The 26,241-nt window shown below is 36.6% G+C and overlaps 1 protein-coding gene across 7 annotated transcripts in view; it reads left to right on the top strand.

The window, feature by feature from the left end:
* The window catches only part of DLG5 (discs large MAGUK scaffold protein 5), a 111,387-nt gene that overhangs the window by 63,713 nt on the left and 21,433 nt on the right, over positions 1–26,241 (top strand). For all 7 annotated transcript variants that reach the window (XM_013175812.3, XM_048060143.2, XM_048060147.2 and 4 more), the window contains 14 exons: positions 260–403; positions 1,805–1,988; positions 5,834–6,093; positions 9,592–9,904; positions 13,398–13,628; positions 14,978–15,162; positions 15,730–15,855; positions 16,519–16,651; positions 19,244–19,371; positions 20,047–20,222; positions 20,665–20,768; positions 21,093–21,185; positions 22,086–23,105; positions 25,259–25,397. In XM_013175812.3, the coding sequence (XP_013031266.3) occupies positions 260–403; positions 1,805–1,988; positions 5,834–6,093; positions 9,592–9,904; positions 13,398–13,628; positions 14,978–15,162; positions 15,730–15,855; positions 16,519–16,651; positions 19,244–19,371; positions 20,047–20,222; positions 20,665–20,768; positions 21,093–21,185; positions 22,086–23,105; positions 25,259–25,397 (3,236 nt within the window). The remainder of the gene's footprint in view (positions 1–259; positions 404–1,804; positions 1,989–5,833; positions 6,094–9,591; positions 9,905–13,397; positions 13,629–14,977; positions 15,163–15,729; positions 15,856–16,518; positions 16,652–19,243; positions 19,372–20,046; positions 20,223–20,664; positions 20,769–21,092; positions 21,186–22,085; positions 23,106–25,258; positions 25,398–26,241) is intronic.

A 26,241-nucleotide genomic window follows, 5' to 3' on the forward strand; every position in this document is an offset into this window, starting at 1 on the left:
GATGAATGTGGACTCACAGTACTGTTTTCATTTGATTTAGCGTTGGACAACTATCTCGTTATTAGATGCTATATCTCAGTACAAAACTGGTACAGGTTTATCTTAATTTGTGGTTGCATCTTGATGTGAAGCGGTCGCTATTTCATTTAAAGTATAATGTAGCGTAAGTATAGCCTGTATATATCCTAAGCTGTGTGACAGTGCTTATTGGATTTTATCCTAAGCTGTTATTTGACTTAATGTTCTTTTTCTGCGGTAGGCCTAGTCCAAAACCTAATCATGACTATGAAAGGCTGAAAATTCAGTGCATGAAGGCCATGTCGGACCTTCAGTCTCTGCAGAATCAACATACCAAGACACTAAAAAGGTGTGAAGAAGCAGCAAAAGAGGCAGACTTTTATCAGTAAGTACTAGTAAAGCTAGTAAAGGTGAGAGTTAACCAATCTTTGCTGTAAGGTATTAGAACATGGTAATCAAACCATTATTTATATTATTTTTCCACTTTAATTGCAAGATTAATGTTTGAATGCATCAGATAAAAACACTTTGGGACTATTTGAAATGAGACAGGTATGGACTGTGTCTTATTTTGAAGAATTTGAGGTGGCAATCCCTCATGACTTGGTGGGACACTGACAAGGAAAGCCTAGTTACTGATTTAGAATTACAGTCCAGTAGTTCTACTGTCAGGCTGGAGACCAGAATATAATTTGAGAGAATAGAATTCACGATTTCTTGCATGATGTGATGGCTCTTTTGCTGACTTATGTAAGTTTTTATCACAGGCCAAGACCAGTTGTAAGCATTCATGAAAATGCAGTAAAACAGGCAGCAGTTGTTGAATAATCATAGTCTGTGTTTTAGTTTAAAAATCAATCATTGATGCAAATAGGGAACTTCTATTTACTTGGGAGGCAAATAAACTTGAGTTTACAAGGAAGGAGTATCAAGTATCTTCTCTAGTTTACCAGCTATTTCAAAAACGTAAAATGGTCCTATTCATTGCTTCTGTCTGATTTTTATTGAATTACGGGCTTTCATACCTGCTGGTCATCGGCTTAGAGTTCAGTTTGTATTATTCTGTTTCAACAACAGAAGAGAGTATCAAACTAGCAGTCTTTATTTAATATGCAGTAGTGTAATGTGTTCAAGTGAGTTTTGCTCTCATGCAGCAATGATTAGGTCTAATTTTGGGCTGTTACCTTGAATTCTAATTTGAATGCTAGCCTTATCATGGGTGTCTTGGTTATTTAGTTTCTAAGTGTGAATGAATATCTTTCGATAATTATGGCTTACATAATGAAATTTGGAATACTTTTGGTGGCTTTTTACCGACTTGAATGTAGTTGACTTTGTAGTTGACAAACTTCTTGTTTGTTTTTTATAGTAGGAAACAAGATTTTTCTAGTTTTAATCTGTATGTTGGTTAGCTGGAGAGGCCAAGGAGGAAGGGGAGTTAATGAGTGGGATAATTACTGTTATCTCCAGTATGATCTTTGGCTCACAAACAGTTCCTGTTTGTCTATCTGGTTGCTTTTAAGTGCATTGATGTGGTGGTATAGGTCCATCATCTCTTCTGATGCTGTGTAAGAGTACTACTGTATATTTAAACATTTTTTATACTTATAGATTTGTTCTTCTCTGATTTATCTGATTTGTCTTGTTCTTGGAATACTCAAATTAGAAAAATCGAGTTAGTTTGATCTATTTTCTTGGTAGAAAACTCATACTTGAAATTAGTTAGTACAAGAATCTGTCTAGGCAAATTTGCCTCTAAGAGCATATTTTCTGTGTGCCATGACAGCACGTTGCACAGTCGGCTGCTGAGTGACCAGTCACAGCTGAAGGAGGACATGGATACCTTGAAGAGGAAAAACACACAGTTGGTGCGAGAACATAATCATCTCCAGCAGTCATGTGAGGAAATGAAAAGACTTCATGACGAGGATCAAAAAGAGATAACAGATCTACGCAGCCAGCAGCAGCAGGTAAGCTTGTAATGCAAATGCTAGAAGCAGTTGTAAGCTTTCCCTTTGGTAAATAAGTTAATAAAACCAAAGATGTAGTGTTGCTGGATTTTGTCTCACGTAGTCTAGAACATATTTTTTCCCCCAGTGCTGTAAAATGTGAAGCATGAGATCTTGAATGCGATTTTTTTTTCTTCTGTGGCTAGATGGAGAAAGAACAAGGGATGTAGAATATTAAATAGTATGAAGAAATTTTGATGCAGAGAACTAAGTTTACGTGATGAATATTGTAGGTGACATTAAGTAGGTGGAGGAGGGATCAAAAACCTAGTTTGAAGTTGCTAAGAGATGAAAAATACTGTTTTCAAAGGGTATTTTATAGGACGGGGCTAGCTTTAAACTTGCATGCTGTTTTTCTTTTTGTTTTTATTCAAAGTGTCACAGAAAAAAAGAGTGACCATTTTTTTTATTTTTGGTGACATCTTAAACGCTAGGCCAATGATTGAACTAAGGTTGCTTATTTAGGGTCACAGACACTTGAGTTAAAACAAAGCTACAGATTGATTAATGTTTTTGAACTTGAGGCAAAAAAAGGCAATCTCTTCAGGACTGGAAGAAGCAGGCATTTCAGTACTGTGTATAATAGGCTGTCTCAAGAGCAAAGTTGCTTGCACATTCTGGAGAAAGAAAGTCAAGAGGAATAGTTAGGAGTAACTGGTGCTATCAAGTCCATCGTTCACATCTGGAAGTCTGGTCATTAAGGTAAAACAGTTACAGTAACATGAAATGGTTAAATAGAATATCCCATTTAACTGTGTGTAAGCTGATTCACAGGGCAAACTTGCAAATCAAACATGAGGCTTCAGAAGCAAAACCTATGCAAACAAAAATAATTATTTGCTAGGGTAGGAGGGGCAAAGGTCAAAGCAAGCTGTATTGCTGAGTAGCACTTTCGGAGGTGTTCTGGGGCTAGTGCAAAAAGGAATGAAGGTTAGTATTTGGTTGTGACCCCGTCCTCTGACAGTTGTGCTGTGAAGTGGTTTAGTGACTTCATTCAGAAGGTGGGTTATGTTCTGTGTAGCAGAAATGGCTGTTTCATGTAAATGTTCTGTGTTAACCTGGATAAATGGCTTAATAGTTTTGTGCATCAGCTTCTCAGTCTGCAAAGCAGAGGTGTAAAACCTTCAAGAGAAGGTTGTTGTATTTTTAGACTGTCTTGAAATCTGAAATTGTCTTGCAGCACAAAAGGAGGTTCAAGCATTGTTTTAAGTATTTATTGAAAGAAATTCTCACATCAACATCATAAGACCTTTAGAGAAAAGTATCTGTTACACTCAATGAGAAAGTCGTGTAACTCTGTTTCTTAGCATGTCCAAGTGAATAATGTTTGTTGTCTTGAAGGGGCACAAAGTTCTTTATCTTGTCTGTGCCACTTCTCATCTGAATTAGTCTAATTTTGTTTATGTTGATCTCTGAAGTGTTGTTCCATTGTCAGGCTGTAGCAAAACAGCATCTCAGTGGCCTTGGAGAGCATAAACTTCTGATTGAGTTACTCTTAGTGTGGGCTTGTCATTGATTTGCTGTTTAGCAGCTGACCAGATTATGTTTCTGCAGCTCACAATGTTTCTTGTTGCCATAGCTATCGTTTTTGGCCCATCTGGGACTATTTACTTTTCCTCATACTGGGATTTTGAATGGGAGACTTTCCTTATTCCCCTGCTTCCTGTTTATGGTATTTCTTTGCTCCTTTGTGAAATCTGTTAGCAAATTAATGATAAAATTCATCAACTTTCTGGTATATTTGTCCTTCTTTAATTATTCAGCATTTTAAACAAAACAAACAAAAAAAAACAATATATGTATGCTTTAGGCAGTGAGCAGTGGCTTGCTTCTGTGTGGATTCTCAAACATTCCATTCTCAAACCTGTTTTAAATATGCTTTGGGAAGTACTCTTCAGGAAAAACAGCACTCAAGCACATATAAATCAACACAGTATCTAACTCTACATATGCCTACAGTTCGTTACACAGAATAGTAGTATGTTCTTCAATAAGAGGCAACATCAGCATCTTCAGCTTCTCTAAATTGGTTCAGTGAAGCACGCTGGCTAATCATGGGCCCAGCTCTCTGCAAGTTATGCTGCTGAAGCTGATGAGGACGTGGAACTGTGTGCAATCAGCCATGCTGGTGAGACTCCCCAAAGTCCGGCCTTGTTCCAGGACCACTTTATGAGCAGTGATTCATTGCTTTTATTTATGTACCTTGGTTAGCTAAAGGAGACCAGTGTCAGGATGAAGAACTTCTCTTCTTTTGCCTCTGTACAGAAGCGTTTTTCTGACAGTACCAATTTGTTACTTGCTGCTTGTGGGCAGTGAGCAGTGCACAAAGTGGGCAGTCTCTGCATGGTGGCAGCTGTCTCTGGTCCGCAGGCATCCACGCTCTTCTGTGGTCAGGCACTGGTACTTACTCTGAATGTAAGACAAAAGAAGTCGAGGAGCCAAAGAGTACCTGAAAGTGTCACTGAGATGTTGTATGTGTGCATAGTGGGGAAAGTGTGTTCCAACTGTGTACTGAATCTGTGCTATCACAACTCTGCAGCAGATGGCTAAAAGACAAGTCTGGTTGAAGTCTATTTGACTTTCATTTGTGGAGTGGTTACTCTGTTTGTTAGCAACTTTTTATAAAGTGCAGCTTTTCTGTCTTTTTTTTTCCCCAACTCTTTAAGACACGCATGCATACACACCCACCCACACACACCCCCTTTCAGCTAGTTGGGAACGTAGGCTAATGTATTGTAGGCTAATGGTAAGCTTACATAAATTCCTGGCACTTCTGTCTTGAGCCTTCCTATTTCTTCCCACTACATAAAGTTCAAATTTCAATTTAAAGTACAAAAAGAGGAGGGGAAAAAAAGCATGACATTACCAAAAAAAAAAAAAAAAGTCAGTCTTAATTTCGTGCAAGTTCTTTTCTGTCTTTTCAGATAGAAGGACTAGATTTGCTGACGTTCTTTATGGCTTTTTGTTGTTGCTGGTTATTTGTAATGCACGTTGCTACTTAACAGCGAGATTTTTTAAATGCAAATTAATTGAAACCAGGGTTCTGGTCAGACTTTATTGATGTTTAAATGGATTTTCTGTCCCTGTTAATATTTTATGAATAGCTTTTGAAACTCGAACGTTTGTGGGTTATTTTCAGATGAAATATTGCATGAATATTAAAATACATGCCTGAGTGTATGTCTCTGGGATATAGGCAGTCTGTCGTCAGTGCCACCTCGTGGTCGTTTCCTAGATTACAGCTATCAGCACGGCCACCAAACAAGTTACTTGTTGCTCAAACTAAGAACTTATTCGAAAACTATGTGAGTTTAATAAATGTTGATAGCAATTACCATTCGAGAGATGTACACATTTATGCACCCTAAATTGTGATAAAGCAGACTTGGTTCCAGTTAAAATTAAGTGGATGTAGTGATGCTTAGAGTAGCAGTAACGCTAAGGAGAAGCTCCATGTTTTCTTAATCAATAAAAAGAATGATCATTAAAATTGGTGTATTTTTGTTCTATTATTATATTCTTATACCTAGTCCTAATAAAAATATTGGACTGATTAAAACACCTTATCAATACAATTCCTGACTGAAGTTTTTATTAGTCTGAAGGTCAAGATTCTTCTCTAGATATTTCATCCCTGCATTGTCTGAATACTACTTAAATACAGATTTTTTTCCTGAGGGGACAGTAGTTGTGAAAACCAAGTAAAAACAAATCATGTTCCCTTGATGAGAAGTGAAAAGATGTGTACTTATTTCTCTCTTTACAGCTCAAATTTAACAAAGTTTCTATCTATCTTTTTTTTTGAGGTTATGAAGCAAAACGGGTCATCAGAGATATTAAATAAGCTCTATGATACAGCAATGGACAAGCTAGAAGGTGTGAAGAAGGATTATGATGCCTTAAGGAAGCGGTACAATGAGAAGATAGCAAGTCACAATACAGATCTTAGCCGTCTAGAGCAGGCTGAGGAGGAGAACAGACGTCTTCAGAAACAGATTGACATGTTAATGAAGCAAAGGGACACAGCAATTCATTTTCAACAGCAATATTCATCCTCTCTCAGAAGGTATAATAAGTTTTTGATATTTGAATACCCTGTGAAGGCAGAGTCTTTCCTAATATAGCATCAAATTTTTTCTGTGGTAAAATCTCTAATATTTTCCTAAAGTTTTTCTCTGGTATTAGTTTTGTGTGGAGTAAGTGTGTGTTTCTGTATAAGATTTTCTAGAAGGGCCTAGAAGGTGTGAGGGGGATGTTTATTTGGAGAAAATGAATTTTGTTGAGAAAAGGATTTCCAGATCAGGGTTTTGGAATTGTATGAGGAATTTTAACCATTGTTTACCTCATGTGAAGAAGGGATATTCTGCCCTTCAAGTTAAAAAAAAAAAAAAAAAGGCAAAAACCAAACCATCAAAAAGCAAAATAAAACACAACCAAAGCTTTATTAAACATCAGGTTTAGTGTTCCAAGTTAACTCAAAGAGTGATGAGTCCAATGGCATATGCATCTTTATAGAGATATTAAAAAAAATATTCAAAAAGTGCATATAATTTCCAAAGATGATCAGCAAATGAAAATTTTCTCAAGCTAACATCTGTGACATAAGAATCCCTGACCATAGGGGACTCTTGAGACAGGGCCTCAGGCTGGCAGCAGAGTTGACTGCAGCTACCTGGAGGTCTTGGTTCACCAGGAAGATGCTGTGGCTATGAGCACCACAAATGCCAAATCAGAAGGGCACAGTGTCACACCATACCTCTCTTTGGTCCTGGTTGATACTGAGCCTACAGATAACTATATCGGGTAGGATGAATGCTAATATGCAAAAGGAGTCCAAAGAACATCTATAGGCATTGAGAATATTTTTACTGCCACCGACCAAAGTCAAAAAAGTATTGTTTTCCACATTCATAGACTTGTAGTAGTTTTAAAAGATGAAATTGAGCATAGATAATATACTTGTGAATAGCATGTGCATATTTCTGACCTAACTAGTAAGTTAAAAGAGTATGTGTAATAAGAATAAGTTAGAGAATCACAGAATCATCTAGGTTGGAAGAGACCTCCAAGATCACCTAGTCCAACCTCCGACCTGTAACTTCAGACTGCCATGGATTCCTGAAAGTGAGGAAAAGCCCGATGTATGTACTATTAGCAGACAGTGGAACCATACTAATAATAATACATGGAGAAGCTCAACGTGTTTGTATTACGGTCTTGTGATTTAGCTCCCTTTCTTGAAAAAAACATGTAGCTTGATATTGAGCAAAGGTCAGTTTTAAGAATGTCAGGATTGATCTCGTTATTCCTGTGAACCAGTGAGCCAACTAAGTTACTATGATTGCACTTCAGGAATGCATGCTGTCTATTTGGTTGACTTTGGGTCTGGACTTCTCTGTACTGGTTACTAATTACAGAAACTCAGTCTTATGTTTTATACCCTTTCTGCATAACCAAGACTGTATTTGGTTAGGTGAACAAGAAGTGTTAATACATGTATTGAGTGGGTGTACTTCTCAGAATACAAGACTCAATGAGTTTGCAGTTTAATTATGAATGAGTCATAAAATGCAGCACTGCATTTTCCTAGTAATACCAACTGGAAACCAGTTGCTTTTAAAGAGAGCAGGAAGAACAAGACTTAGTGTCCCAGCTCTCATTTTTGAATGAGTCTGGCCCTAAGAAATATCGTAAATGTTCAGCCATTTTTCTTTTATCTATGAAGTTGTTGCAATAATACACAGCATAAGAACTCTACCAAGATGACTGACCTAGTGAATATATTGCAGATGAAACAGGCGAATTGCTGTGTGCCAAATGTTACTTTTGATGTCTCTCTCTTCATTTTGAATGTGGCTGTGGCACTCAAAGATCTGCCCATAGTCTGACTATACTGAAGACAAAGCAGGTCGCCCTAGTTGCTACTTAAAAATTCTATTCTTACTGCTACAAACCGTGCTACTTAAAACCTATTGATGACAATTTTTGCAATTGGTCTTTCTCTGCAGAAGGCATCTGTAAAAATGTGATCCAGCTGCCTGTATTTCCTTCTTAGGAGACAATGCAACGTAAAGCAGGACTGTGGTGTTTCAGATAGAACTTCAAGATTTCCTCAGTTATCACTATTTAATATATATATATATTAATATATAATAAAATTTCATATTAATATAGCATGGCCTTCTATGGCACAGACTGTCCTTCCTCCCTATGGTTGCTTTCCTAAAGGCGTCTGTTTTTCCACATGTTGGTCTGCTTATCATGTTTTTTTTTTGTCCTTACTCGTGACATCTCCTTGGTTTGGCAAAAATTGCCTGAAATTGCCATTTTCCTTTTCTTTTTTCCCTATGTCCTCCCAGTGTTGTCCTTGTTTTGACTCCCAAATAGTTTGCAAATGTGTGGGTTCTTACATGGCAATGAGGTTGTTTGACATAGTTTATCTTAAATTTGTTATATATCCTTGTATTTCTCTTAAAGTATATTCTTTTTATCTTCATGTTCGCAGTTTAGAAAGGGGAAAAAATATATAATTTGTAATGTTAGGAGTCCTGTACTGCCAGCCTGATGGTCTGTTAGACTGAAGAATTTCCCGAAAGGAGCAGGGAGATGGTTTTGAAATCACTGGCAGATGCCTCAGTAATGCTATGGCAATCCTTTGAATTCAGTGAGGCTTTCAAGGGAGTATTTGAAATTGGGTTTATAGCTCTCCCTGGGGAAAGGTCAGGCAACATGCTGGATTAGACATGCAATCGCACTTAAACAGTATGAGGTGGGGGGAGAGCAAGTTCCTTTTCAAGCCTCATTTGTGAACTTATATGTGGAATTTCATTTCCACTTGTAAAAATGCTTTGTCAATATAAATACAGAAATTACTACCTACAAAGAAATTAAATGTTTTATGTAATGTTCAAGTACATATGCTTTCCATCTGCGTCAATCTTTTTAAAAAAAGACATCTTAAAAGATGTGTTGCATTTGAGTTTTATTGGATGACCTACTGATTAAAATGAATAGGCATGTTCGAATTACCTGTTTTAGTTCCATTGTTTGCATTTTAACTAGAAGCCTGCTTTATTTCTCCTCTAACCTGTCTGATACCAATCTTGTGACATATATCTGGGCATGTGGAAATTGGGTCTTTTTCTGGTTTCTACATTTGTTTCTCTTCTTGCCACATGCCTGCGAGTGTGTGTTGGGAAAGGAAGTACCTGCTAAGATAATCAGAACTCAACACATCAAATAAGGTTAAGCTTGTGCTATTAAATAATTATTTTTTTTGTATTCCTTTTTTGAATAATGGAATATAATTTTATTTTTCATAATTAAAAGTAATTCTAACTTCTAGGATTTTTTCAGTTCCTCAAACAGGTTCTGCCTTCCATGATAATATTGCTAAAGCAATAATTAGTGTAACTTTTATTTTGTAGGACTGTACATTGTCTAAGATATCTACTGCAGTTGTGTTTTACCAATGGATACATTTGGTTATCCAGCACAATCGTTAATGTATATAAAAGAGAAAGTGAGGAATAAGTATCTTACTGGCATTTCTGCTTGTTTCTAGATTTGAGTCAGTACAGCAGGAACTAAACAACGCCACAGCACAAAACAAAGAGTTGCAGAGAGAGATGGAGCGATTACAGTCAGAGGTGACAAGGTTCAAAACAATGCAGCTGAAAGCAGCAAAGGATGCAGAAAAATACAAGGAAGAAAGGGATTCAGTTTTCAATGAATACCGCCTCATAATGAGTGAGAGAGATCAGGTAATCAAAGAGGTAGATAAGCTTCAAACAGAGCTGGAGCTTGCAGAGTCCAAACTGAAGAACACCTCTTCGGAGAAACGAGTGGCTAGTGAAGAGATGGAAGCTTTGAGACAGGTACTAAGCTATTGTTTTGATGGGGAAGGGAAATGAGTATACGTTATTGGTGCTAGAATTGGAAATGTATGACCAACTGGTGGAAAATATGAATGCACTGCAAAGAGGAAATTCCATGCTCACATTCCCTTACAGCAATCCGTTTTAAGTTTCCATGTTTAAATAGACTGCATGTCAGCTGAAATTTGTTGTTTGCTTGACTTAACGCTCTTCTGTGTATTACCAATTCATCCTTTTCCAAGTTAGTTTCGTAGGCCGTTTTCAAGTAATGCTGTCTCTAAAGATTTAGGTCTAAACATCCATTATTTCTAACTTTTAACAACTACTAGAGGAACCACAGGATGCCATCTACCCTGATTTAAGATGTTACATGATAGATAAAATAGCATAGGCTTTGCATTAATACATAAATATTTTTGAGACTGATATGCATATTCTTACTCATTTGCCCTCCTTCTGCCTTGCGTTGAGTTAGAGGATATTTTGAAGATATATTTCTCTTGAACTGAGGCATGCCTTAAAGTGTGTGAAACCTGAACTTCATATCTTTCAGCAGTATGTTCTTGAAATGTTAATGACACAACACTGTTACAACAATGCTGTTAAGATACCTAAAACACAGCTTGCTGCTCGGTTTCATTTCAGCAGAAATGCATTCACTTCAATGTTTGCTTTACAAATATTTCATTTGGCCTGAAAACGATAAAAGCAAATGTATTCCATTGCCTATGAATCTCACTTTACTATATTTTTCCCCACAGCATTACAACTCAACAAAATGCCCTTTATGAAAATTCAAGGCGTAGAGCTTTTTTTAAATTACACCCTTGTTGAGAGACATAGTATGGATTATGACATATGGCATCAGAGTTTTTAAAAAATAACTATATTTTCTGGTTTTAAAAATTCAAAACTTTCCAAGCTGTATATATGCCAGCCAAGGAATTGAGCTTTTACATTGAGTGAGGTTTTTATCTAACTCTCAGTCAATCAAACTAAACCAGTAAACCAACAAGAAATTATTGATTTCATTGGAATCGGGGTAGCTATATAAGGAGTACTGGTGACAGTGGACATGAGTTCTTTCTTTGCACGCCTGCTCCAATTTGTTGTATATTTTGTCATGGCACTATGAGTAATTTTCCTAAGTGCTTTAATAGGCAGGAGATGACAAATTTTAAATGGGTGTTCTCTCTGGATGACCATCTTGAACAGGTGGTTGATAGAGAACGGAAAAGGGCCTAGAACTAGAACTGGTGAGTGAGATGCTGAGAGGGGGCAGACATGCATTTTTCTTTACCCCCTAGACAGTCTCATCAGAAAGCAGAAATAACTGTTTCTGTTATGTGCTAAATAGTGTAAAATATTGGTATTAAGTTTTCTTTTTTTCTTTTCCTGTATCTATGAGACTTGTGTTTGTGAACAGTTATGTTTCTGTGTCCCATTGTATTGGCTAGCAGCAGTTGCATTCAATGCAGAAGGGATTTTGTAGCTCTGGCAAGGCATATGTAAGAAAGGTTGAAAAAAATGATTCATCAAGTGATATGTTCACTTGAAATAGTATCCTGCAAGATGCCCCTACGTAAGTGGGATTTTCCTATTAGTGACTAGTCCGATGCTTGCCGAATTTTACTTCACTGTGCTGTGTTCTTGTTCTGATGTAGAGCAGCTTTACGCGCACTGTTACCCTGCGTCCACTGACTAATTGGGGTTTGCGCATTGAGGTTGTTTTAAATGTAGTTTCTCCTGTGAAGCTTGTTTATACCAGTATACCTTTTGCATATAGAAGAAATGTAAAAGCTGCTGAAGTTGAGAAGGGGTTGATTTTTAAGCATTACATCTTGAGAAGTTACTGTGAAGGATGGTGGTGAGTCCATTTCTTACGTAGATATTTAAATTCCAAACTAGGGATCAGATGTTATAGATTTCAACAGATGTTATAGATGTCAACACCACCACCCCCTTCCCACCAGTCATGTCCTTGGTTTGGCATAACTTTTAGCTCCAGCAAATCCTTAAGAATATGCTGTTTTATCTCGTTGGTAGTCAGCCCTCCCTTCTGTTTAACAGGCCTGTTGAGTTTTATCCTGTATGAGGTGATTGCACTGTCTTCAGATGTGAGAACTTTATTCAAACGTACGACTTCTTTACAAATTCAGAATTCTGTTGAAACCAAAGCACTGTAATGTGTCAAAACAGTGTTTGTACTAATCAGTGCCAAATAGCAGGTGGTCCTGTGCTGTAGCATTGTAATTTTGTGCAAACGTCATAGAAAAAGAGGTGAAATTTTACTACTGACCACTGGAGGCAATGGCTGCTCTTCTACACACACTTTATACCAAGCATTCTGGACTAAATTGTGGCAATACTTTTTTTTAATCGTTTCAAAGTACTTTAAATTCTTGTTTAATGAAGGGCTTTCTGACAGCTTTCCATCTGCATTGATACTGTGGTGACTTTCATCTCTGCTGCATGTTAGAAGACTTAATATTTTTCTGTAAGTTTAGCAGTTTAGCACATACACTTGAACGCACATTTTGAAACAGACTACAGTTAAGCTGTGCAAAACATTGCTTACAGTACTGAAATTTGTTTGCACTACCGTATGGGTTAGGAATTTTTCTCTTCAGTTAAAAAAAAATCACAACTGAAGTGCTCTGTTAATTGAGATTTGCTGATATGTTTGAAGTTCACAAAGCGAGTCATGATTTCTAGTAGTTGTCTTACTCTAGCACAAAATTATCCGTTTTAATACCATCACAGCAATGTTTTAACAGCTTGAGTAACCTTAATTAGTTGTCGTTGCTCAAGAGCAACTATGTTTGTACTGCAAAATAAAATGGTCTTCCATGTTTTAAATTCTCAATTTTATTCCTTGCAAATTGTCCATGAAGGTAGAACAGAACTGTCACTTCATTGTGTGGTGCCTTTCTCTCTTGAAATATGTGGACCCTTTCTTTTCTTTGCCTTTCAGATACCAGCTGTCTTAAATCTTCTTGAGATCAAAATATCAATGATTTCCAGCCAGAAAGAGTGCCTGTATGTAGAAGGACTTCAGCCATTGCTGAATGCTCTTAGAAAGCTGTACCATCTAAAAATGCAGCAGTCTGAAATTTAACTTTTTCAATGCCTCATTCTTACAGTAACACCTTAAAATAAATATATTATTTCTAGTCCTGCATAGTTGCACCAAGTAACCGTACTCTGAGTCAGTCATGAGACACATATGCCACTTCATGCATATCTTCTTTGTTCTGTGGTATCATTTTGCTAGACATGTTGGTGATGTTGTGATAACTGTAGCACCACACTTAATATTCTTTGCTAGTCGTTACTTGTATGTAATGTGAGCACAGTACTGTTCTGCTTCCATTTTTCAGAAAATTGGTGACCACCTCTGTAGGATTTTTAGGGTGTCAGTGTATATCCATTTGCAAAGATAAACTATTTCCTTCTGTACTTAACCTACTGCAAACAATGGATCTTGTTTTAGGAGCTAAACTCAGCTCTAGTAGAAAGAGATCGAGCAATTTGTGAGAGGAATGAGTTGCTGGAAAAATACTGTCATGAAGTGAAGGACAAAGCTGAGGCCCAGAAGGAACTTGATCAAGCTTGCAAGGATATAGAGACGGTGAAGGAAGAAAGAGATGTTGCCAGGAAAGAGAGGACAGAAGCTATCATCCAGAGAGACCATCTACTAAGGGAATACTATCAAGCCCGTCAGGTATTGCAAGTTTTCAGTTTATTTTTCCTTATTAGTTTCAAAGGGTCATTTTCATGAGACTTGATCAAGATCTGGCCGCATAGGTTATTTTCCCCCTTTGCTTAGAGTCACTCTAGAGTGCCTACATATAGAGTGCATTTCTCTTTAAGAAGTAGTGACAGAGCTTCGTATTGGCAAGAAATACAGTCAGGTTTCATATTAAGTTTGTTTTTAAAAAGAACAATAACAAGAAGCTAATATAATGTTGTAACCCCGCAGGTTCCTAGGCAGCTTATTACCTGCTGGTAGGCTTGTTGCCATCTATACTGCGTGTTGTTCATGCCTGTGACCTGCTCAGGATGTTAGTAACCTCTAATAATTGACAAAGGAAGTTAAATAAAATGACTGTAAATGTTCTAATTTGCATGCATTTTTACTATAAAGACTATCTGTTTCTGTGTATGGATAGTAACATTCTTAAAATTGATGAGTTCTTACTGGTGCTCATCCTGTGTGAGCTAGTAAAAGTCAATCCACATACAATTGTAAATGCTTTCATATAACTTAGTTTGAAAATGCATAGTATCATCACTTTTATGTTCATGAAATAAAAAAAGGGATATGGATTTGTTTAATATGAAAGCAGATTTTTTTCATGAAATACGTGTTCTCTTTTTACTGAATACTAACCAACCCTTTATCAGTACAAAAAGTTTTTAGTCTTAACTGTCAGGATTTGCCAACCCTGAATGAATATCTGTGGAAGCAATTAAACCACGTTTTCCGTTGCAGTTTACTTCTGCTTATTGTGCTGCAAAATTCAGGTGTTCTTTATGCATCTGTGTTACCATTGTCATCATCTCTCTCGTTCAAAATAGTGAATGGTAGAGGAACAAGTTAGCTTAAGAAGAGTTTTTATCTAAATTTTTATCTAAAACAAGAAACATTGCAACTTTTTTGACCTTCTTCATCTACTTGTCCCTGAGTAAATAGTAGACACTAATGCAGGAAATCTGTATTATAACTGCTCATAATAGTGTATCTAATTCCTTAATGTCCTTGAAGATTTTTGTCTGATAAGCAGAACAGGATAAAAGCACGCAATGTTTTTTACATTATACAACGTGAAATGTTCACTGATGTTAATTTCAAGTAAGGTTTCTTATTCATGTAGATTTTATTCCTATAAATGTGTGTGTCAGTGAATGAAATACATTACAGCTGTTTTTAATTTTTAACCCAAAGTTGTTATTAAGGTAAGTAGATTTTTTTCATGAAAACGTGACAATTAGCTAGTTCAGGTAACATACAGTAAAGGTTCTTTGAGTGCATATTTAAAACTGTCCTTATCTATGTTTCTTAATTTCTAGATACAAGATTCTGCTACACTAGACATAGAAAGAGCAAACAAAGAAATTGAAATGCTTCGGAAACAATATGAGGCAATGTCACAAGAGCTAAAGGAAGCTGTCCAGGAAGCAGAAGTAGCCAAGTGTAGGAGAGATTGGGCCTTTCAAGAGCGGGATAAGATCGTTGCAGAAAGGGAAAGTATACGGTAAATACATGTTAAATGGTACATGAGCGATGTTTGTAACATCTTGTGTGCTGTCAGTGCAATTCTAGGATATAATGGATTTTGCTAGCACTTGTATCAACTTCTTGGAACTTCTGCACTATCAGTTTTTTTGTTTGCTCTTTAAAGTTGAGGGCATATTACCAGACACTTTGCTTGGTCTGTACTTTAATCTTTATAATGTGTCTCCAGTAAATACCTAAGAGCATAGCAGCACCGCTACAAAAGAATAACAAATCATGTCTTCTTCTAGGCCTGATTATACTACGCTCTGTTATAGCTATAGTCTTGCAAATAATTCTTCACCTATGGGAACACTTCAGAAAAAGTACCTAACATACTTGTTACTGCACATGTAAAGAATAAGGGAAAATACTTTTATCGGATTTTTTTCTCCTAGTATAAAGATCAGAAGAAAAAAAAAGTTTTGTAAAGGGTGAAGAAAGATTCAGTAATTCTGATGAGCTCTTCCTTAAAAACTAGCTTTTTTTTTTTCCTTAAAGCTTTTTCTTCTGAGTTATTTTGAAACTGTTTCCTTTACTTTTGAAGGACTTTGTGTGACAACTTAAGGAGAGAGAGAGACCGGGCTGTGAGTGACTTGGCTGAAGCTCTTCGCAATCTGGACGACATGAGAAAGCAGAAAAATGATGCTGTGCGTGAACTGAAGGAACTGAAGTATGTTATAGAAATAATTGAACTGCATGGAATCTTTGTGATTAAAACTTTGCTTCATTAGCTCTGTCTGTGAATGAGCTGTTTGTTGTTATACCTGTTGGCAGCACGATCTTTTTATGTTGAAACACTGCTTATGTTTTTAGTTACTGTGGAAATTGTTGTGACTGACAGGATTCAAACTCTTAAAATTTCAACTGTTTTATCTTACTGAGACAAAGATTTTAAAGATTGTACTGTGTAAATACACTTAAGCAATATGGGAATTTTTCATTGAAGTTGGATTAAGTGTCATTTCAGTGTGTTATGGTAGAGGTTTTCCTTCTGGTGTTTATCATGCCCGATTTGTGATAAGCATACTGATGCAGCTCATCTCAGGGTAAATTATAGATGCATTGTCAGGGAGGCATGTTAGAAATCGAGCTGTGCACTATAATCATTTAAAAGCAATGCAAAAAATGTAAGGAAGAGTTAGCATGATATATAGAAAGTGAAAGTCTATTTGATAGTAGCCAAAGGATATTGCAAAGATGGAAGCAGGGGACAAATTTTTGGCACACCTTGGACTTTTGAGTTAGAATATAAAATGCAAGTTATCTCATAATTATAATGTTATGGATCAGTTTGTTTAAAAGGTTTGTCTGTATAATATTTTTCTTTCCCTAGGGAGAAGATGGAGAATCAATTGGAAAAGGAGGCCAGATTCCGTCAATTGATGGCTCATAGTTCCCATGACTCAGCCATAGACACAGATTCTCTGGAATGGGAAACAGAAGTGGTAGAATTTGAAAAAGACAGAGTAAGTCAAAGATACTAACTGGATTGTCTTGTGTATTGGGTAGTTTTGAAGTCGACTGCAACATCTTGATAATATGTATGATGAAAAATAGTATTTTTAAGTTGTCTATTGCGATAGGAACCATGCATTTGTGGTAACACGTAGATAAAAACTTGACAAAAACGAGCTGTTAACATACAAACTATAGCTTTGTCTTCATACAGTATATAAGTAAAAACATCTTGCAGGATACTCGGGTACCATGTACTATCAAAAATGTTTTTTTAAGTTAAATGTTCTGTTCTTTAAATTGGTGATTTATAACAGAAATGGCAATGCTAAAGCAGGAAAAATTTAAGACGTGATAGAAACACTGATGTCTACTGTAATAGGCAAGATCAATTACTACCTGTGTACAGGATAGATGAGCTCTTTCATGAAGCTATTTCACCTACTTTTGCTTAGATTTGGTGGTTAGAAAATTTAAAATATGTTCATCATGACTACTGTTTTAGTGCAACACTGCTCTTCAGCTTAAACATCTGCGATGAAGGGATGCTAATCTCCCTCTCTGTAGAAAGAGTTAAATGCCTTTTCAACTTTGGTATATTAATATATATATATTTTTTTATTTAGTGTTCTAAATAACTTTTACATCCTTTTCGTATCCTAGTAGTACTTTACTCCATTTCATTTTATTTTTCCTCATTGCAGTCTAGAATTTAAATTTCACTGCTCTGTATGCTAGTTGTGTATGCTTTTCTATTTGAAATTTTTGTTTGCAGTGTCACGCTGTTTGCTAATAGTCCTTTTTGACTGACAACAGTTACACGTGGTTTTCCAGGTTCTGTTTCAACTAAAACAGCTTTTAATCATACTTGAATTTCTTGTTGAATCCTGAATGACCAAATTAGCAATGGAATTCTTTCAAATCACATCTCTTTTATTTTGCTGCAGTACTTCAGGTTATGCTTTTAATACTCTTGCAATGTTTTTGTTCTGATGGTGCATCCCAACAGAATCATTAATACATTCCTATTTTCACACTCAAAATATTTATTATTATTATATATTGAAAAAGACAATATGAATCAAGTACTAATGCTGGTTCATCAGGACTAGCACTTGTAGAATCTTTCCAGGACATCTCCTCCTCTTTCACCATGTTTTCCATCTCTTCGGGCCGGCTTCTTCGCTGACTTATTTCATGCAATGCCATCTTATCTATTTTAACTGAAAACTAATACTTTCATATTTTAATTATATGGAAAATTAACTGTCAAGTCCAATGTATGCTGTACCTTTGGTTAAAAAAAAAAAAAGTGGCCTGATGAATTTTCTATTCATCTACAGCTATTTAGTTATTATTTACTTCAAAAATTGTTCTAAATGTGTGCGATACTGAGTTCAAGAGTGTAGACTTTATCATTTGAATTTGCCTTCCCCTTTTCTTTCTGTTATAAAATTATAATAATGCTGTTGTGCCAACCTTGATTAGATACATGGGGAAATCTTGCTGATTTATCAGCATTTGAATTTCTGGATAGAGATTATAGAGTCAAATAAGTCTACATTGTTTTATTTTCGTTTCAGCCTCACCTGTCTGCTTATGCCTGAGTTCTGCATAATTACTCAGCTCAAAACAGGGAAATAATATTCACTTCTCAACTCAAAATAGAGAGGAATAATGTTCACTTAGCTCTGAGGCTGTGCAATTATTCTATGATCTCTCCATTTTTATTTTCTAGCAGCCTCACTCTCTTCCCTGTGAACTTGCTTATTACATAGAACACCTGGAAGAATCACAAGGATTTTAGTATAATTCTAGTCCAGTTGATTTCAAGTAGAGTTCCCTAATTTTTTTTTAAAGTGTATCATTTAACATTGAAAATAACAGTAACAAATCAGTTTATCGCTTTGGCCAACTTTTTTTTTTTTTTTTTTGCAGTGACCTTCCCATTTACCGAAATGAACACTAAATTAACACTTCCCACGTTAGTTCAATGACTGATTTGTTAAAGATGTTTATAATTTTTAACATTGAGAATTACCTGTTTTCGACAAAGGTTGGGAGGATGTTATCTCTAACATATATTTAGAATCACTCTCCTATAATGTTAAAACTTTTTTTGCTTTTTACTTGTGGTCTCTGCCCATACCAAAGCATATTCTTTCTGAATTCATCACTGAGATGCAATACTGTTGTCTTAACTTTATAATTGTATTTATTTTTCTTCCTAAGTGATGCCCATTCTTGGTGAACGTACCCTTTTTCTCTCATGACACATCCAGAATCATGCCTAAAAACAGGTGCTTTCTGAAAGTGCTTTCTCCCATGCTCGACTGCTTTCTCATTTCTCTTCTGTGAAATTCCGCTAGTGCATTATTTCAGCCTTAATCTGAGGGAGAATCAATTTTCTAATGATGCAGAATGTCTAATACCTGATGAAAAAGGGAGCTTGTGTTGCAGTACAAAATGCAGCAACTTACTATAATGGATATATCCTGTAAATATAAGGGCATAGTACAAGCTTGCACTGATGCCTCTTATTAACAGACAGAGGCACGTGAGTTGGCAGTGCTGTTGAGTCACTTGTTAATAATATTTATTAGGACGATATGGACTTGAAAGCACTTGGTTTCGATGTGGCAGAAGGTGTGAATGAACCATACCTCCCTGGAGACTGTGGGATCTTTGTTACCAAAGTAGACAAAGGAAGTATTGCGGATGGTCGATTAAGGTAAGGCTTTACTTCGGAAGATACATCTTTGATTGATCATAAACTAAATATGAGCATATTGTGAAAAGTCTTCAGTATTAACTGTTTTTCAAGTTCTTCTTTTGTCATTGACATGTGTACTATATTAATGTAAGTTAGGAAATGACACTGACAAAACCAATACCTAGAAGTGTTACAGAAATTAAAAACTTTTTGACTTGTCCCTTGAAACTCCCCAGGATTTGAAATGATGCTTCTATCTTTTGTTTCTCTGTCTCTCTCCTACTCTGTTCGTTTTCTCTTCAAACTTTGAATTGATTGTTTAAATTTTGGGCAAGACGAAGGTGAGCTTTTGGTTAGGGGTCAAGTATAATTTGAAACCTGTTTCTGTTCTTATCCTCAATAGGAGGGTCTTAAACACTTTGTTCCTTTCAAAGAGTTCCTTTTAAATAAGGAGTACTCATCAGTGATTTGATGGTTTCCCTTTCGTAGTGAAGAGCAGACTAGAATTAAGTTACTGTTTTCACTTAGCTACTTCTTAATGCTTTTTAAGGAATGGATAACTCCAGATAATTAAGGATTAGCATATTGAGATATCAGCTATGTTGCATCCCTTTTGATGGATGTTATTTATGTGCAATGTCCAGATAAGTATGCTTTGGAATACTGACCTCTCTATTTGAATTTTTCTGCCAGAGTGAATGATTGGTTGCTGAAGATAAATGATGTGGATCTTACTAATAAGGATAAAAAGCAAGTTATAAAAGCTGTTCTAAATGGAGGAGGTGTTATTAACATGGTGGTTCGAAGAAGGAAGTCCTTAGGTGGGCGAGTGATAACACCTCTTCACATCAATGTTTCTGGGCATAAAGGTAATGGATATAAAGGCTGGATGTAAATGGTACATGTTCATACAACCAAAAATAAAGGTACATGTTCTGAGCCTCTGTTTAAATCCCATTTAACCCGTTACTACCTCCTAGATAGGCATTTGAATCGATCGTATCTAGCAAACTAGGAATTGAGCATATTGATGATAGGATTCTTCCTTAAGTATCTTGACCTTTGTTTTCATACTTAGTTCTATTTGACTAAAACCATCAGTCACCCCTGATTATATTAAATATTGGGATGCTCCAAATCCCCATTTTCACACAGCGTTTTCTTATTTCTTTAAAAGGAATTTCAGTAATGGAGAAGCTCATTTGGTTTGGTAGTTACATTTCTTTCTCATGCAGGCAGGTTATGATGCAGTTATTTGAGCAAGATAATTGAACTGCAGGAGTACATTCATGTTTATTTTGTGAATTTCAGAAAGTGGGGTCAGCCTAGAAAATGGAGTATTTGTTGCTGCTGTTGTGCCTGGAAGCCCAGCTGCCAAAGAGGGTTCCCTTTCTGTGGGAGACAGAATAATTGCTGTAAGTCTAAATACATTGTAATTTTTTTTCCTTATGAACTTTCTGTGAAACAGAAGAAGATAACTGTGGATGTACGAATGAGTAAGTGCTGATGTAATCAAAAAAATGTTATTAAATTGCATCTCTACTAGGAATAGAAAAATTTATTCAAGAGACCTGGCTTTTAGTGGAGAACAGGGCAAGGTCAACCAGACTTAAGTCATACATGCATGTAGAACTAGTATTTTTCTTGTCTCAGAGATGGTACATTGGTACATTAAGATGCTCCCCACCTGCCATTTTGGTTTTATCTATCTCTGTTGTGATTTTTTTTTTTACATGTAGATCAATGGCATTGCACTAGATAATAAGTCACTTACTGAATGTGAAGCTTTGCTACGAAACTGCAGGGATTCTCTTACCCTGTCACTGATGAAGGTGAGTAAGAAAAGCTCAATTTGCAGTTTTTTTGAACTTTGACAGACTTGTCTTAGTTGTTAAGGGAAGTGTGTGTTAAAAATGAATATATCACCATGGGAAAGTCTCTGCTATAAATAGGGCCATCTGGCTGTATTTCACTGGTAGTACACTTAATAGTTATTTCCATACTAAGGCTGTTGTGGCATCTGGTAGGAAACAAAATTTATTTGTTGTTCTTCTTTGTCATTTGTTTGCTGGTCACGTGGAATGACTCCTAGCACAGTTGCTTCTATTTTATTGCTTTCTGCTTCAGAGCTGCACCAGTTCTGTGCATGGAAGATTAATTGTCTCCTGACTACAGAAAGGTTTACTCTTAGAAGGAAGTTGCACAGAAAATTGAACTCTGTCTGTCGTCAGGGATAAGTAGTAGGCTTTCTTTTTCAAGGTTAATGTTATAAAAAAATATTATTCTGCTTAGCTTGTTGGGGTTAGAATCCCATTATATTGGGCCTGTCACACCGGTTTAGTCAGCGACAATTCCAGCTCCAGAGAGATTGAGTTTTTAAGAAACTGTAAAGATAAAATGTGTGAAGCGCAATGGGCAATGAAAGATGATTGCAAGCACAACCTAACAGAAGTATAAGTAGAATGGAGGTCCCTTTGCAGTTAGTTTGATGCATCCACTTCCATGTGGAGTTGCTCTTCTGGGGTTGTTTTAGAAATATTTCAATTTTGGGGGGTCTTTATTTTATATGACGATCTGTGCTTTAAATCTGCAAGTTTTTTATTAAAGTTTTCCCAACATTATCTATGCATATGTACATCTATATTCAGGTTGAGGTAAATCGAGGAGGCTAGAATATGCCTCATACTAAACAGAAATCAGCTGTAAAAATATGGTTCTGTTTTTTGTTTTAGGTTTTTCCTCAGAGTTCATCTTGGAGTGGTCAAAATATATTTGAAAATCTGAAGGATTCAGAAAAAATATCAAATTGTAGGGTTCATGCATCAGAGATACAAGCCCAAAACAAAAGGAATCTTAAACTCAACAGCTCAACACAAACTGACATTTTCAATCCAGACATCATGGATGGCAAGAAGGACCAGAGTGATCAGGGCAGTCGTTCATTTTGTGATCACAAACCCTTCCCTAATAATACCTTACGAGTAGACTCTCACAGGAGCACAATGCACAGTTGCCACAGTAATTCAGAACACAGTCTCAGTTCCTTCAGCCCAGAGGCATATGGGGACCGAGGCTATGGAGTTGTTGACTTGGACAACAAGAGGCTGCCTTATGAACCTACGGGAACCGACTGTATGATGGTCGAGACCACATTTGACAAAGGACATGGTGCTAAGCATAGTGGTGGTACCTGGCCAAAAGTCATGGTTAATATCTCAGCAACAGAAACAGAAAAGTTCTCTGTTTATAAAAAGCCAAAACAAAGGAAATCTATTTTTGATCCTGATACGTTCAAAAGACCACCAACTCCTCCGAAGCTGGAGTACCTTTCTCCTAATCAGGTGACGGGACATTCACCTCAGCCATCAAAAGCTGAAGTGGCTTCAACTCCTCCAACCCCTCCTAAGAGAAGTGACTCTATCAAATTTAAACATAAACAGCAGGCAAGCTCTGCATCTGAGTCTACAGTAACAACTGGATCACCACCCACCAGCCCAGCCACTGCCCAAGCTCCGGTTTCCTTGGCACTTAAGCAGGACTCAGCTACTCTCAAGGGGCGCAGCAGGAACACTGGGCATTATTATCGTGATGAGGGAATTGAGTGCACTCATCTGTCTTCAAGGAAATCCTGTGAAGATGACATTGGCTTTCAAAGAGTTGAAGAGCCAGAGATTAAAAGACCAAGGCCAAAATCAGCCCCTGCTCTGAGACATAAAATGACCCCTGTGCCCATTCCTAATCCTGCCCTTCAGGTAGAATTTTCATATGAAGGTTTCTGCCTTTTGTTTCAATATGAGTATTTTCAGAAGTGTGGTTTTGGGTAGCCAGCTGCATACCTTTACAGGGGAAACATAGCCCGTTCTCAAGGTCCAAGTCCCCTGAGAAGCTACCCCTGACTCACTTGTCACTTCACAGTATCAAAAAATACAAAGTCACCTAATAGAATGATAGGTTTCTGTTTAGTGGCCACATCTTGACTTTTAATGCTGCTTGATGGAGGATCAGGGCTCTTTCTGGTATGTTTTTGACAACATGAAATAAATAAATAGAAAGAGGCAGTCTTAGAAAAGCTGAACTTAAAGCTTCTGAGGTTTTACAAAAATTACATTGGCACACTGTACTGATTAGTGGAAAAGGGTATACAATTCAGTAGTGTTTTTTCTAAGTCTTTCTATATGTCTACATGTCTGTAAATGTAATCTCAAATTGATAGGGCATTAGGCATGTCACATTGCTAAGATAGATCGTTTATAAAAATATGATTTAACATCATTATTCAAAATAGGACTATTGTTTGTTTGAATAAATCTTATTCTGGAGATGGTGTGTCATCTCTTTCCAGATTAGGTAGAGAAAAAATGATGCGTGGTCTAGGAAGACTAGCCTATTTAGCTGACCACATTATACAAAGTGGTGTAATTAGTAATATAGTTTCAGATCCTTCATCTTTGTTTCTTTCAGTTAGAAAAAATATTACCTGTATTTGCTACCTGAAGGCTCAAGTTTCAGAGTCACTTCTCCTTGTATTTAACCAACATCAAAATGACTTAAAATGTCATTGTCATATCCTTGGCCTTCCCTCCTCCCCGATACCTGATCATACCAGAATAATCATACAGATATTGGTCCATGGTGAAAAGAAATGTATAACAGAATTTAACAGTAATAGTTACTGTTTTTTTTAAGGTTACTCGATGCATTAGCATATTTCCATTTTTGGGGTTAGATTAACATCAAGTTCAATGATTTTTTTCCCCCTTCTCTAGTTTCTTCTCAGCCTCAAAGACAATAGGTAGAGCTTTAACTCTACAGTTCTTATCTAGAGAGCAGTGGTGGTATTCTGCCTCAGAGTAGACACCAATAGCTCTGAAAATAACTTTGGAATGGTCTTTGTGCACTAGGACTACATTAGGTTGTGTGACAGTAGTGTATAGTCTACATGTATTCACTACTGAAGTAGTGTCTATAATATTTAAAATATGTAGATAGAACATGTAATGTAGCTGAACTTGTAGCCATATTGGATGGCATCAATTACATTGATAGCGTGTGTATATGCTGTTAAGTTTGTGTGGTTTGGTAAAATAGTAAGTTCAAGAGCATTTTCATCCCTGAGTAGCAGGTAGTATGGTTACTAACACACCCATGGTATTATTCAAGTGTTGGTTCTAAGAAGGATTCTTTTCACTTTATAGTCTTCATACTGTCAGTAGCTTTGTATAATTAAAATACTACTTGGATTTAAAAAAAAAAAAAAAATTGTAACCATTTTTCACTTATTACATCCTTTAATGTCGTGCTTCTATGTCGTGTGTTTCAAAATACGTAAACTCTGCATGCTGAACCCTGAACTTGTAGCTTCGTAGCATCACTGTCAATATCTGAGCTATTTTCATGTCTCTTAGCTCACCAGTGTCTATTTATTATATAGGGAACAAATTGGCATGATTCCTCAACCTGAATTGCTATGTTGAGGAGAAGTTGCTCCACATATATCTGACAGTGCAGGCTTAGAGGAAAACAGTTTCTGGCACGATAGCCAGGTGTCCTTTGGCAACACTTGCAATAATGTCTAAAGGAACAGAATGAGATCTACAGTTGAATATCCTGTGAAAACAGTAATAAAAAATGTAACTTAAGTGTACTGTTCTGAAGGAAAATATATCAGATAAGTTGCAAACACGGGCCTAAAAAGACGACAAAATAATATATAACAGCAGTGTGCAGGAAGAGGAGTTAATAATATCAGTGGAAGATAAAATGTCAGTTCTTGTTACACCTTTAAGTGATGGCTAGCACATTGTGGAAGGACATTAGGAAGTTTGAAGTTGCTTACTGCCTTTGGAGTTCGGGTATTTTCTTCTAAATCTCCAACTGCCTGTAATCAAATTCTGTGTTTACGTAGGTGCAGAAGTATACTCCAGCCAGTGAGGAGCATCTGTCTCCAGAGCTACAGGAATGGGCACCATATTCACCAAAACGTTCTGCTAGGCACAGTGATGGCTTTGTGTCTTCCACCTTATACACTGGAAGCATGTCATCAGGTGCGTGACACTGATGTGGATGGCAAGATATAAAGTGTCAGTATGGTTCTTTATGCTGAAGTCACAGATATATCTAATGTGACCTGTGTTTCTGATATTCTGAATAACAACTGCAAAATTTCCCCCTCTGAATTATTTTATTCCAGAAATATGCTTAGTTAAACTACTATATTCTAAATATCTACCCTGGGATTAGATAAGAACTCAGATTTACTTCCTAGGAATGCCCCAAGGAATCTGTCCCTATCAGTCAGGATAACTGAGGAACAAACATGAATTGCAAAATGTATTTTTGTAGTCTGTTGTAATCTCAGCATGGTGTGTTGGTTTTCTGGACTATAAAGAAGTAAAATCTGTTTAACCATGAAGGAAACTGAACAGCTCCTGGCTGAAGGATTTGTTTCATCTATTTGTGTGCAAAGGAGTTCTGAATGTCTTAGTGGTGAACGAGGTATAGCCTGTACGTTAAGGAGACAAATGAGATGTCCAAGGTTTTTGAAAGTGAACAGTAAGTGAAGGCATCCCGAGGGTTGGATGCTCAACTTCTGAAATATTTTAAAGCAAAAAAGAAGTGGTGTTCAGGAAGTATTATGTATCAAACTCTGCCTATTGGAAATAAAATGCTTGGAATATCTCAAATAGAATGCCCAAATTGGTTATAATCTTATTCTGTCTTAATAAAAGATTAAAAGTCCGTGTGTTTGAGATACTGTTGAAGTGGGGACTCAGAAGTAGCTCACATGTAAAACAGAAAACAGTTAACTTACTGTCTCTGTTAATCAGTTGTTGGTATTGAATTTAGAATTGTTAGCTGGTTTAAAGTTGGCATGGGCTAAGCAGAGTG

The sequence above is a fragment of the Anser cygnoides genome, chromosome 7 (genome assembly GCF_040182565.1).
Source record: "Anser cygnoides isolate HZ-2024a breed goose chromosome 7, Taihu_goose_T2T_genome, whole genome shotgun sequence".
NCBI lineage: Eukaryota > Metazoa > Chordata > Aves > Anseriformes > Anatidae > Anser > Anser cygnoides.